General features: G+C 41.2%; 1 protein-coding gene across 1 annotated transcript in view; it reads left to right on the top strand.

Annotated features, from left to right (window-relative positions):
- LOC115863918 (histone-arginine methyltransferase CARM1-like) overlaps nt 1-15,154 on the top strand; it is a 268,372-nt gene that overhangs the window by 215,321 nt on the left and 37,897 nt on the right. Inside the window, exons 6-7 of the mRNA XM_030877185.2 lie at nt 4,301-4,478; nt 9,457-9,547. Coding sequence (XP_030733045.2) covers nt 4,301-4,478; nt 9,457-9,547 — 269 coding nt within the window. The remainder of the gene's footprint in view (nt 1-4,300; nt 4,479-9,456; nt 9,548-15,154) is intronic.

Below are 15,154 nucleotides of genomic sequence, written 5' to 3'. Positions count from 1 at the left end.
TTATACACATGTTCAAACATTTCTCTAGAATGTATATTTATAAAGGGAGTGATATTTCTAAGTTATAGAAATCTTCAGCTAATTGAATAATGCCAAATGGTTTTCTAAAATGGTTATATATGATTTAAGTGTAATATATTCTCTTCCTGGATGCTGGTTATATATTACTCTAGAAAGGGTAGTTGTGCTGAACTTCAGTTTTGGAAGAATGGGATCTGAAGTGACAGGGTAACATAGAGCTATCTGTTGTAAACCAAAGAGCAAGGAAGGCAGCAAGACTGACTCAAAGAATAGAGTGTGTCTCACATCTGGAATTAGCTGCTCTTGTGTCTTAGAGATGTTATTGGTTGAGTTTATGTCCTGTTCTCAAATATCTCTGTCGAGGAATTGTATTCAAACGTAGGATTATCAAATAACTATTTTTATTGTTCCTGAAAGATTGATCTGTGGGAGATAAATAAACATTCAATAAAAAAACTGCAAAGTATTCAAGTAAGTTTGGATGTCTGATTTAGCCAAGCCAAACAGTTTTCTGCAGAATTTCTCAAATCCATTAATATGCTAATAGACACTGAATTTGTAAGAAGGATATATATTATAAAGAAGTTCCAGTATTATTTGATCATGAAACTCCTTATGTTCATGGACTCCTGGAACGTACTTTGCAGAAATTTTGCTTTTTTTCTAATCGTGACATGTTAGAACTAGAAGGAACCTTAAAACAACTCAGTTTTAAACTCCAGTTTTGCAAGAGGGATAAAATTAAGAGAGTTTAAGTGACTTCCCCAAGGACACACAGCTCTTCGATGGTTAAGGCGGGATTCGGATCTGTATCTTCAGATTCTTGATCTAGTGTTCTTTGAATTTGGTTAAAAAATAAATGAAGTTGCAAGATGCAGTGGCCTGTATGTATGTGGTATGTCCTTCTTTACCAGTGAGAATAGTGAGACTCAGCTTCTTTCCTGTGAACCTCAAATTGCCCTTCTGACAGCTTATAACATCCTCTCTCTGAAACTATATTAGATCTGTGATCTTCATGAGGGTTCAGGAGTCTAGGATTATTCTAGGTAAAGTCTCCATGTAGAGTAGATATCACACACACTTGACCATCCTATCTTATTGGTCCCTCCAGCAAGATGTAGCCAGAAAAATGTCCCTTCCAACATCATGGTTCAGGTGGATGAGGCAGTCTTATACGTTGAGGTTGTGGGGACACCCTCACACCCCATAAGCAGAATTTAGGAAGGGCTTGAAATTTAGAAATGGAATCACCTTTCCAATAGGCAGTGGAACAGTGTGAACCAGAGACCCTTAAAAGTTCCAGACCCTTTAACTTTGAAAAAAGTTGTGAGAAGTATGTCCCCAGATTGAATTGCATTGTTATTTTTCGATACACTGTTGTAATAATGAAGCATTTGATGTAATCTGAATGTCCGATAACTTGGGGTTGGTTAAATGAATCAAGGTATGCTATGAAATACTATACAGCCAATAAAAATTATGTTCTAGAGCAATTCATGGAACGATGTCTAAAACAGAGCTTCCCGAAAAGTGTGCCAGGTAGTAGGTTTTGATGCCCTTTGCCCTCATGGGAGATGGTCAGGGTCTTGTGTGGCCTGAACCCCCCAGCTCAGATGTCTCAAACTGCAGGCAGTCTTTCCTATTCACACTAGTGTGTCATAAAAATGACTGTTATTTTTTTATGTATGCCGTGATGCAAAAAATATTCAGAAAAGTGGTCTAAAACGAACTACATGAAACAAAAGGTTATGAAATATTACTACAAAAAGTACATTTTAAAAAATAAATTTATTTTATTTTTGTCTACGTTGGGTCTTCATTGCTGCGAGCAGTCTTTCTCTAGTTGTGGCGAGCGGGGGCTACTCTTCATTTCAGTGCACGGGCTTCTCATTGCAGTGGCTTTTCTTGTTGTGCAGCATGGGCTCTAGGTGCGCGGGCTTCAGTAGTTGTGGCACGCAGGCTCAGTAGCTGTAGTGCACGGGCTTAGTTGCTCTGTGGCATGTGGGATCTTCCCGGACCAGGGCTCGAACCCATTTCCCCTGCATCGGCAGGTGGATTCCTAACCACTGTGCCACCAGGGAAGCCCCAGAAGTACATATTTTTATAAACAGAGATACACTCAGAAGTCTACTAGGAAATACACCCTGCCTACACCCGGATGATGGGAATACGGTTACTTTTATTTTCATTCTTTTGCTCATCTACATCTCTCCTTTTCAGTGAACACTTTTCTTTAATAACAATAATACGACAATACTAATTTAATACTTACATGACCCTTAATATGCTTTATCTTGTTTTAGCCTCAAGCAGGCCTGTGAAGTAGACACTGCCATTATCATTTTCATTATATAAATGCTATTTTTAAATTTCAGATTTGAAGCTCTTAAGAACTGGACAAGTTGATGCAGAAAGGAAAAGGTGGAAATGAGACACATCTGCAAAGTAGAAATAAGAAAAGATAGTAACTAACTGTCCATGGGAAGCAACTGTGTATGCCTCCAGGATATTGAGGATTATGGCATTAGTAACCAAAACGGAATCAAGGAAATACAAGATTATAGAGAGATTTTAAAGAAATTCAGAGAAATGGTTAGTTTTCAAGAAGAAGCTGAGGTCGGCTCTTTACTTGTTGAGGTTGAAGAGATAACAAAGCAGGTTGGTAGGAATGTCCGGGTAATGGCCAGCGCCCAGGTGAGAGGAGAAGCCTGAAGCTGCAGTGTGGGCAGCCATCCCCGGTGGAGCCGCGCTTACAGCTCTGCAGGTGAAGCACTCTCCTGAGAAGAGAGCGCACAGAGACAGGCGGGGCACCAAAAGCTTTACCCCTTAGGCCTCGCGTCCACAGACCCCTGAACTTGACAGCCGTGTGTAGAATGTTGATAGAATGGAATTCCACAAGTCCTTGTGCATGGGTAGATGTTGACAGTGGATGACATGTACAAATAGTTTCTTCATTGTTTTTCCTTAGATCAGAGATTACTTGATTTCTTTTAAGGAAAGCATAAGTGGAAAAGACATTTAACAAACTTGCAGTGTAATGTTGGTGAGAAGCACCCTAGAGGATGGAATTCAAGGTGAAACATACCCTAGCTTTGGGAAGAAGTGATCAGAAATTGAGAAAATGCAACTGAATCATGACAGATGCTTGGTATACTGCATTTAGGGTGAGGAAAGGGTCAAGTTCCAAAAATTCAAAATGGAGGGCCTCTGACTACGTATAAATACAGTGGGCAAAGATCTAAGAGTCTCAGGAAACCACAACTTGAAAAGGGATGTGCTGTATGTATTTGTGCTGGTGCATATAAGATGTTTATTAGGAAATATTTTTTCAGGCAGCAGAAAGACATACGTGTAATAATACGGCCACCTTGTCATATTTGGCATTAAGAAGAAATATATTAGAAATATAATAATTATATTTCTCTTCAAGGTCCCTCTTTTAAGAGAGTTCAAAGTTATTAAATAGAATACAGAGGACATCAAAGAAAAAAGAATAGATAACTGTAAAATGTACTTCTAAAAAAAGACTAATGAACATGGTATTACTTTTTTTTTATTATTATTATTTTGGTGGTACGCAGGCCTCTCACTGTTGTGGCCTCTCCCGTTGCGGAGCACAGGCTCCAGACGCGCAGGCTCAGCGGCCATGGCTCACGGGCCCAGCCGCTCCGCGGCATGTGGGATCTTCCCGGACCGGGGCACGAACCCGTGTCCCCTGCATCGGCAGGCGGACTCTCAACCATTGCGCCACCAGGGAAGCCCTGAACATGGTATATTTATTTTTGGAATCAAAAGATCAAGGGATGATTTCATAAGGATCAGGATTGTTAAGTTATGCAAGATTGTTATACAGAGCTTTGGGGCATCTTTATTGCCAGTAGAAAAGTAGGAAATAAGCTGAAACTATTAATAACCCCCCCCGAAGTACATGTGCATATATACACACACATATACATGGACCACACATACTCACACACATGCACATATAAGTGTATGTTTGTATAAAGAGCCCGGAAGGGTCTACATCAAGCTATTAATTGTTATTATTTGTGTGTGGTATTGGTTATAGGTGTTTTTATTTGTTCCATATCTGTGTCTTCTAATTTATCCATAGTAAACATGAAATGTTTGTGCAGTAAGAAAAATGTTTTTATGGTATTTATAGAAGCAAATAGGTCACTTCCCTCTCATCCCTATCACCCTGCCAACCCCTAACCTATAAAACTTAATTTTTATAATATTCTGTATAACAGTAGTACTGGTACTCTATCTTTTACAGATGCTAGTGAAAAGTAACCACCTTTCAGACAAGATCATTGTTTTGCCAGGGAAAATTGAAGAAATCTCACTTCCTGAGGCTGTAGATGTGATCATTTCAGAACCCATGGGATACATGCTGTTCAATGAAAGGATGTTGGAAAGTTACCTTCATTCCAAAAAATGGCTGAAAGCAAATGGTGAGTTGGCCAATTCCTGGTTTAGAAAGTAGGCTAACTTCTCTGTAAAATATGCTGTCTTACTTCCCCCATAATCAGTCCTTTATAGAAAGGAGGAGAGAGCATTTCTATTAAACCAGTTCTCTGATTTTCTCATCCTATTCTCCCATAATAAATGAGCTAGTCTCCAAAAGACATTGATGGCAGTGGCTGCGTGGTATTCAGTACGGTAAAGGAGACCAGTTCCGAGTTATGTATTTTTGTCCTAGTTCAATCACTGTTTTCCTTAGCTAACTTGGCCTAACACTTGACCTTTTGACCTTGGCTTCCCCATCTGTATTACTGGAAGTAATCTCTAAAGCCCTTTCAAGTGTTGACCTTCTGTAATGTGAGAAACTCTCTCGTGTCCATTTCTTCTTTCTAACATATTCTCTTCCTACCGTATGTCTCTTTCCCTATGGTCACTACGTATAATCGAGATAATAATATAAAGTCCAGTATTCTGTTTGTGCTTAACAAGTGTCTGTGTGTGCTAAGCAATTTCCATAAATTATTTTATGAAAACCTTACGAAGTGTGAATAATGAAAGTTTTCAGTTTATTTGGAGGGTTAGTGCAGAGGTTCTTGGTGATTTTATACTCCTTTCCCAGGGGACATATGGTGATGTCTGAAGACGTTTTTGAGTTGTCACAGCTGGCAGAGGTGGTGCTGCCCGCACCTAGGGGGAAGGACCAGGGACTTGCTAAACATCTTTCAATGTGCACGACAGCCCTCACACACATCCAAGGCTTATCCAGCCCAAAATGTCAGTAGGGCCAAGATTGAGACCTGGCTTAGTGGGAGACAGTATTACGATCTGCACTTACGAAGAGAAAACTGAAGCACGATGAGGGAAAGCATCGTGGCAAGGACACGCCTCTAATAAGTGACAGAGCAGAGGTTTGACCCCAGATCTGTCTGACCCTGAAACCCACACTCACAACTCCTTGCACACACACTGACTTTCCACTGTTCACCAGAGAGAGTGGACATGTTCCAACAGCACATTTTTTTCGATTAAGGGTTAGAAGGTAACTGGCCAGTTTTAACAGTTGCATCTCTGATGAGAATTGCAGCTCCTTACCGGTTTTACTTACTTTAAGGTACTATTGTTGTGGCTCCCTAGCCATACCCAGTGAAGACAAAACAGAGAATAAACTACAGCTCCTACTCACCAGGTTACCTGGTCTATATGCATAAGTAAAGCTTTAAGTTTGTCGTTTCCTGCATGTTTCAAAATTTAGGGATGTAGAAATAGGCATTTTTTTAAAAAAAAAACTCATGCAGAAATAAATAAACTTGGGCAAAGTATACCTAACGTCAAGAACTCCATTAGCATTCCTGTTATAAATCAGCCCAGGATGATCTTGGAGGCCTTGTGTTCATGTGATAAAATTGAACTATGGGAGATGAGAGCAAAGTAGCTTGGATTTCCTCCTCAAGGCCTCCCAGAAAGAATATTTGTATTTTTTTTCTGGATTTTTCTCAAAGGGTTAGGTGCTTTAGGATGATGAGACTTTAAACAGAGTTAATTAACATGCATCTGTCGGGCTGCCCTCCAAGCCGAATATTTAGACTTACTATCTGGGCATCCTTTCTCCCCAGGTATTTGAAATGGTTATGAAGCTTTATATGCGGCTGTGTATCTTTAACTAGACAAGTAGAAATGAACACTGATTTTATCAGCTCTCCACCCTGTGCATTCCTGGGGGAAGGATGATTGACTTTTTTCCTAATTATTTTTATTTTCCATCAAAATAAGACATAGCTTACCACATCACATGACAATAAAAAGGCTTACAGTGAAAATGAGTCACCCTCTGCCACACCTCTTCCTATCCAGAGACTGCTCCCCGAAGGCTTTTCCTTTCAACTCTGTTCTCTGTTGCTTCTCTTAGTTACCTACATATTTCTGTGTAAACTTATCATATTGCTCTTCTTGTCACTCTCTGGTTGAGAAGTTAGCTTTCCTGCATAGCAGCTCCTTCCCTTCTTGAGGCATCCCCCCATCCTCTAAATGTATTTATACAGGTCCTCAATCCCTTATCCAAACCCTCGAGGCCAGATATGTTTCAGAATTCAAAATCTGGAGGACTTTGGGAAGGTCATAGAGTCATAGACCATGTGTTACTGAACACCTCCAGTGGGATCTGAGGCAGCCCTCCATAATGAAGCACATAGCATTTCTGCAACAAAACATGAACACGGATACCAAGTAGGATAAATAAGGACTATAAACTCATGTCAGTTCAGGTCAGGTTTTGCCATCAAATGATGTTGCAAACTTACCAAAATCTGTTGCTTTGCAGAGCTTTTTGGATTTCAGAATTTTTTTTTAATAGAAGGAAATATAGACCTAGATTATTACTTGCTTAAATCAATAATTGGTGTTTGCATTATTATGACAATGTAAGTACTGTTGAGTGCTGAGTCAGGTGGTATGGTAGGTGCATATGATTATATATTTTTTTCATGAAATCTTTTGTTTTTCCTGGAGTAAATTGCCTTGTTTTTTCATTAATTTAGTTTTCCGTATACTCATGACTAATTTTTTCCATGCTTTAACAGGTCTGACAGATTGCCTATAAATATTTATTTGGTGGGATTCTCCTGTAATGCTCTGTCCTCCTCGACCACACATGAACTGGTAGCTCTCTAGTCCTATTGCGTGGCTACTCCACACTTTGACTTCGCACCATATTCTTTTGTCTTCCCCTTTCTTGGTTTATACCATTCATTTCAGCAAAGAATATTTTCTAATAGCTTCTGGAGAAAGGGTGGTTGAGAAGTTTCTGTTTATCGAGTCCTCGTATTATCATTTTGTTAGGTAGAGAATTTTAACTTGAAAACAATTTTTACTCAGTATTTTTAAGGCATCTTTTTTTGGCGTCTGGTACCCAATGTTGTTGTTGAGAAGTCGAATGCCATTCTGACTCCTGAAGTTTTAAAATGACATAGTTTTTCCCTCTGGATGCTTTTAGTAGTTTTTTTTTCATTTCTAGTTGTCTTAGTGTGAAACTTCTAAAATTCTTGTGCTGGACATTTAGTGGGTATGTTAAATCAGAAGACTCATTTTCTTCTACTCTGGGAATTTTTCTTATATTTTACCTTTGATGATTTCCTCGCCTCCATTTTATCTAATATCTTTGCAATTCCTGTTAGGCTTGGGCTCAGAACATCCTCCTCTGAAACTTCCCAGGTTTACACAAATAATGATACATATGACTTTTCCAGAGTTGTTTAATATCCTTGTATCTTGAAATTGAAAAACCACCAAGCAATCATTATTGTTTTAACGATAGTGCTTGAGATTTACATGGAGAAGTATGAATGATGTTTCAGTCGTGGTTTTTCTCTGACCACCTCTGAAAATACCATAATTAAAATGATCTGTTCTATTTTAACGGACATCAAGGGGAGCATCGTTAAAGTATGAGACCATTGACTGTTGGAAGAGATTTCACCCCTGGGTTTTTTCCTTCCGCTTATTAGCTCTGTGGTTATGGCTGAATCATTTAAATTTCCCTGTTCCTTAGTTTTCTCATTTATAAAATGGATACAATAATAGAACCTACTTTATATTATTATGAGGATTAAATGAATTAATACATGGGAAGCCCATAAAAAGGTTCAAGGCAGAGTTAACATAAACAAGAACTTTTAGGTATTATTATTAGAATGATGATGATGAAGATCTGTGGTTTTTTAGATGATGAGAATAATAATGCTGATCGCCACATCTGCCTGCCCAGAAGGGCCCAACTCCAGGTCTGCCAGCCTAGGTGTTTGTTTGCCTGCTAAGTTATCTGCCTTTTCCCCCAGCGACTGCAAATGTCAGGAACAAAACACAAGTGCTGCGGGCTTCCCAGCGTGGAGGATGGTGAGCCTGCACATAAGCATAGGTTCTAATAGCACTTAAAAAGATAAATAGTCGATATGATTATACATCGACAAAGTCTAAGAATGAAAATAATAATGTGATAGGATGATGGAATGTTGTTTTCAAAGCTAAGTTGTTTTTACAATAAATAAAAGAAAAAATAAATAAATAAAAGAAGTGCCCAGAATTCCAAGCACCGGACATACAGAAAGGAAGAAAAACTAGTAGCTGAGGTGGGAAGCAGCTGCATAGCACAGGGAGATCAGCTCGGTGCTTTGTGACCACCTAGAGGGGTGGGTTAGGGAGAGTGGGAGGGAGGCACAAGAGGGAGGGGATATGGGGATATATGTATATGTACAGCTGATTCACTTTGTTATACAGCAGAAACTAACACACCATTGTAAAGCATTTATACTCCAGGGACTTCCCTTGTGGCACAGTGGTTGGGAATCTGCCTGCCAAATGCAGGGGACACAGGTTCAAGCCCTGGTCCGGGAAGATTCCACATGCTGCGGAGCAGCTGGGCCCGTGCGCCTTAACTGCTGAGCTTGCACTCTAGAGTCCATGAGCCACAACTACTCAGCCCACGTGCCACAACTACTGAAGCCCACGAGCCTAGAGCCCGTGCTCTGCAACAAGAGAAGCCACCGCAATGAGAAGCCTGTGCACCGCAACAAAGAGTAGCCCCTGCTGGCCGCAACTAGAGAAAGCCCGCGCACAGCAACGAAGACCCAATGCAGCCAAAAATAAAATAAATTTAAAAAAAATATCATACTCCAATAAAGATGTTAAAAAAAAAACAACCAGTAGCTGAGAAAGCTAATATGCCAGGTTAAATGCCTCACCTAGGACTCTAAACTTTTATTATAATGTAGCTTTGTGTCTTGCTTTGACATTCTTTTTTATATTCCGTCTAATCTTCTACCTGATTTTCTTATCATTGCTTTGAGGCAAGTTTACGTTTTAGCCTGCTGTGTAATAACTGAGATGGAATGAAAGAATGGAACAGGTCAAGTGGCAGGTCTTCAAGTAAGAAGGCAGTAGGAGTCAACTTTGAGTCTATTGTCTTCTGCTCAATAGGAATGATGTTCCCGACGTTCGGCGACATCCACCTGGCCCCCTTTTCTGATGAACAGCTGTACTTGGAACACCACTCCAGAGCCAACTTTTGGTAACGTTCTCTTCTCTCTTCCCCTCCTTTCAGAGTAAACCAGAGTTCTTAAACTGTTGACACTGTGGGTCATACACTGGGGTCAGGGGCTGTCCTGTGCACTGTAGGCTGTTTAGCACCTTTCCTGGCATGTACTTCCTGGATGCCAGTAGCACCTTCCCCCTAGTTGTGGCAACCAAAAATGTCTCCAGAGATTACCAAACATCCCCTTGGAAGACAAAATCACCCCCTGTTGAGGACTGCTGAAATAGACAAATAAGGGAGCCAGTTAGGCAAAATCAAACATCCAAAAAACTGCCCTAAGGCTAAAATAATAGCATCCTCCCCCTGCCTGCTGTTCCTCCCTTTCCACTTCCTTCATCCATTCTTTTGGCCCAAGGCTATGGCTTCTGCTAGAACATGCCTTTGTCAGAGAGCAGATCAATCAATATACCTTCATGTATATGAGTTGATCCGAAATTCTTGGAGCTTTCCTACTAATTAGCTGTTGACCTTTGGGCAGTTCACTTCATCGTCTGAGACTTGGTTTCTTCCACTGGTAAAATGAGAACTAACACAAAACTCCTGCCAGTTTGCAACCACCATTCCTTCTGCCTTCTTTTCCTGAGACTGGTTTTTATAAGGAGAAGGAGGGGAGGAGAATGACAATATTGGACCTGTGGGAGGGAGAAACAGAACAGATACCATCCAAGTGGGGATGTGAGGCGCGTAGGAGGGAGCACAGCATGCAGCGGCAGGGGGGTGAGGATGTGAATGAAAATGTAAACTTCTCAGTTCTGGCTGAGGATGCAGAACCGTCCAACGGCAATATCCAGAGTTGATTTCCAGGGCTTTCTCTTTGTAATGCCGTCCATTGGTGAAGGGGCAGGAAATAGGAAGTGCTTTGCTTTCCCACATTACAAAGTGCTATGAGTGAGGTCGAAGGGTTATGATTTTTCTTTCTCCCCAGTTTTTTCTGGCAAAATAGGCTTTCCCACCCCAGTTTCATAACCTTTAACGGCTTCGATTCAATCTGTAATTTTGAAACTACAAGCCACAGAATTTCCAGTGGGGGTGAATGGCCTCTTAGTGTGTATGTGTGTGGTGACAGAGGGGGGCGATGATGTCATGTAAGGTCATGCTGACCCTAAATGTTTCTATCTTAAATGGAGAGGTTGGAGGGAGAGGAATTTCAGGTGACAGAGTATGCCAGACTTCACAGGGGAGGTTGGTTGTCCAGGCAGTTTTTCTGTGATCTCCCAGCAGTACCATCTGCTGCATGGATGGTTTTGGCAGAATGCCTTGAGAGAAATCAAGGAGGCGGCGGGGGTGGGGGTGGGGGCGGAGTTGGAGACTGTTGAGTATAGACACCCCTTTTGAGGAATTTCACTGCAAAGGGACTTAGAGAGATGGGTGGTGGCTGACCAGGGAAGTGAGGTATAAAAAAGGTAGTTTTTTAAATGGAATAAATGGAACATGTTTTCATGTTTGATGGGGAGCCCAGCCAGTCTACTGTGATTATTAATACTCTCTAGGTAGTAAGAACTCTCTTGATGAGCTCACCCATTCCGACAGTTCAAATACCATCTTTATGCTAATGATTTCCGAGTGTATCTCTCCAGACTTGTCCTGTGAACGCCATACTTTTCCATAGCCACCTGCCTCCTGGACGTCTGCCCTTGGAGAGACGCAGCATGTCCACAGCTCAACTCCTGATCTCCCCCACTGCCACCCCACACCTGCTCTACACACAGTCTTTCCACCTCAATTGCTGACAACTTTATCCTCCTAATCATTCAGGCTCCGTATCTTGAAGGCCTTCTTTCTTTGTTCCCCATACCTAAACCATTAAGAAATTATGTTGGTTTTACTTCCAAAGTACATTTGACCCCGAACAACACAGATTTGAACTGTGCGGACTTTTTTCAATAAATATATACTAAAGCCCTACATGTGAATCTGTGCATGTGGAACCGTGGATACAGAGGGCTGACTGTAAAGTTAATGAGCATTTTTTTTTTTTTTTTTTTTTGGTGGGGTGGGTATGCAGGCCTCTCACTGTTGTGGCCTCTCCTGTTTCAGAGCACAGGCTCTGGACGCGCAGGCTCAGCAGCCATGGCTCACAGGCCCAGCCACTCCATGGCATGTGGGATCTTCCCGGACCTGGGCACGAACCCCTGTCCCCTGCATCGGCAGGCGGACTCTCAACCACTGCGCCACCAGGGAAGCCCTAATGAGCATTTTTGACTGGAGGGTGGGTGCACGAACAAACCCCCCCTTTTGTTCAAGGATCAACTGTATATCCAGAATCTGACCAGTTCTCCCTGTATTTACTGTTTCCACTTGATCACAACACTGTCATCTCTCATCTCAGTTATTACGGTAGCTTAACCTGTCTATTCCAACATCCCCAAAGCCCTCCAGTAGGTTCTCCCCAGTCTGGCTCCTCATTTTCTACTGCTGTGTTCACTCCACTCCAGCCTCCCAGACTTCCTTGCCCATCCTCAGGCGTACCTGACACACTCCCACCTTAGGGCCTTGCATTTGCTCATCCTTCTCTGGAATACCTTTCCCTCCAGATTCACATGGCTAATTCCTTCAACTCCATAAAGTCTTTGTTAAATGGCTTCTCAATAGGACCTACCCTGACCATCATATTTAAAGTGGCAGCCATACCACTCCTAATCCCACTTTTTCTGCTCTGTATTTTTCCTCCAACACTTATCACCTCCTAAAAGACTTACTTATTATTGTTTATTGTCCGTATCCCTCCTCATAGAATGTAAGCACTGCAAGAGCTGGAATATTGTCACTGTTCACTACCTATCCTGCCACATGGTAGGCCCTCAATAAATATTTCTGATGAAAACTCCTGTGATGTCAAACATGTATGGAAATAATTACTATCAAGATTTTAGTTGATACCTTTCTCATTTTTCTTTTTCTTTATAAAATTAGACTCATACCATAAATACCATTTTATAGCACTTTTTAAAAACGTTATTAATACCTTGTGGACATGTTCTCAGGTCTTTTAGATATTATTTTGCTGCAGAGTATTTCTTTTGTGGCTCTCTTGTAATTTATCGACTCAAGATCCAATGTTGGGTATTAAATTATTAATTATAATTTAACCCTATACATTCTGTTAAGAAACAGTACTAAGGTATTGTTCCTATATTCCACAAGAATGTAGAATTTTATAGACTTCTATAAATTCTATAGGAAACAATGCTAAAGTGAACATCCTGTTATAGAAATCTTTTACATTCTGATTATTACCTTACAATAAATTGCTAGAAGCAGCATCACTGGACCAAAAGGTGTGAAGAAGGAACTTTACAAAAATTATTCTGGGGCTTCCCTGGTGGCGCAGTGGTTGAGAGTCCGCCTGCCGATTCAGGGGACACGGGTTCGTGCCCCGGTCTGGGAAAATCCCACCTGCCGCGGAGCGGCTGGGCCCGTGAGCCATGGCCGCTGAGCCTGCGCATCCAGAGCCTGTGCTCCGCAACGGGAGAGGCCACAACAGTGAGAGGCCCGCGTACTGCAAAAAAAAAAAAAAAAAAAATTATTCTTATATGTTGCCAAATTGCCCTGTAGAAAAGCTTTACCAATTAACACTTCCACCAGTGGTATATGAGAATGTCTGCTGAGTCTTGCCCATACAGGATATGTTCTGTTAAATGCCAGTTTGATTTGCAAAAAAAATGGTGGCCGATTTATTTTTAATCTGTATTTCTTTGATAGCTGGTGCATTTGAATGGTTTTATTTTTAGTCAACAGATACACACACAAAATTTTTTAATATATAGTTATCAAAATTCATAGCCTTCACTCTGTTTCTACTTTCTGTCCCTTTATAAGGGGGTTTCTGCATTAGACTACTAGCATGAAGGCCTTCTGTTGTATTGATGCAAGGAACAGGTGGTGAAAGCTTGCACGATTTCTGATTTCTGTTAGAAGAGGCAAAGAAGTGGATGCTGGCTGAAAGGAGGCAGGGGGATGCAAAAAGTGAGTCTGGGTGTATTCTGAGGGAGTGGGCTGAGAGACTGAGGAATAACCAACAGGCTAAATAAATGAGATCCCCAGGTACAACCCATCCTCAGTCCTCACCTGACTTAACTATCAACACCGCCGCTTGATGCCTTTGACTCTTCACTTCTGAGCCTAAGCCTGATTTTCTTCCTTCCTTATTGGCCCTAATTCTCCTTTGCTGATTCTTCCTCATGACTCAAATCTTTGATGTTGGATTGACTCCTGGTTAGTTCTTAGATGTCTTCCTATTTCTGTCTGTGATAACTTTCTTACTGATCTCATTTAAATACCGTCTTTATGTTGACAACTCCCATAGTTAGAACTCCAGGCCAGACTTCTCCCCAGAACCATAGACTTCGGATGTCCAAGTGGCTGGTGACAGCTCACCTTGGATGTCTGTTGGGCATCGTAAATTTAATACATCCAAAGGCAAGCTGCTGATTTTCACCACCACCCCCTGCCCACCCCTGCAAAACAAACATAAAACAAGCAAAACAAAAAACGCTGCTTCTACTACAGTCTTGAAATAGCCTCCTAACTCATTTCCTCTTTTTCAACAACAACCAACATGATCTTGGTAACACATGATTAGGTCATGTTATTCTTCCACCCAGAACCCTCCACTGGCTTCCGATCATCTCCATAAGAACGTCCAGAGTTCTCCCGATAGATGGTAAGACTCCGCCTGATCAAGTTCCACCCTGCTGTCCCTCGGACATCATCTCCTGCTACTTGCTCTCTTGTCCTCTCCACTCTGGCCTCATTGGTTGGGCTCCCTGCTTCCCCTCGAACATACTAGGCCTGCTGGCACCTCACTGCCCTTCCCTCTGCCTGAAACGCAGGTGTCACTGGGGCTCGCTCTCACCTCCTTCAGGTCTTAGCTCACCTGTCATCATCTCAGGGAGACCATCTGTCAGTTAAAACTTGTCATCTCTTCCCTCCTGGAAGCCCTTATCCCACTTCTCACTGCCTTTTTCTCTATAGCACTTATTATCTTCTGCCATATATATGCTTTTACTTATCTGTTTTATTTCTTGGCCATTTCCCCCCATGAGACTACAAGTTCTGTAAGAGTGGCTGTTCGATTTACTGCTGTGTCCCCATCGTCTGACCTAGATGATCATAATTGCTCAATACATTTTTGTTAACTAGAAGACAAATGCATTATTTATAAGATTTCTTTATATATTAAGGGTATTAAGACTTTGTTGTAGTTTCTTCAGAATTTTCTCTTCGCCTTGTAATATTCTTTGTGGTGGTTTTTACCACAAAAGGAGTTAAAAACTTTTATGTGTGTAAATCTACCAATATTTTATTTTACAGTTTCTTTCTTTTCCTTTATTTGAGAAAAAGCTTCCCCACCCTGAGTCTGGTATTAGCTTCCTTCTACTTCTTTCATATTTTACTTTTTTTTACACTTAACAGTCTTTCAAATATACATTTAACTCTAAAATTCATTTAAGTGTGCAGTAAGCATATAACTTTAGCCTTTTTAAATAACCAGTCATGGGGTTCACTCTTGGTAGACAAGCTTACTACATTCTGATGGTAGTAGCAGTCACCTACAGAATGAATCATTTCCTTTTCTTACTT

This window comes from Globicephala melas, chromosome 6, assembly GCF_963455315.2.
Source record: "Globicephala melas chromosome 6, mGloMel1.2, whole genome shotgun sequence".
In the NCBI taxonomy this organism is placed as follows: Eukaryota; Metazoa; Chordata; class Mammalia; order Artiodactyla; family Delphinidae; genus Globicephala; species Globicephala melas.
Note: the sequence above shows the minus strand (reverse complement) of the source record. Positions and strands in the feature narration are given on the sequence as shown.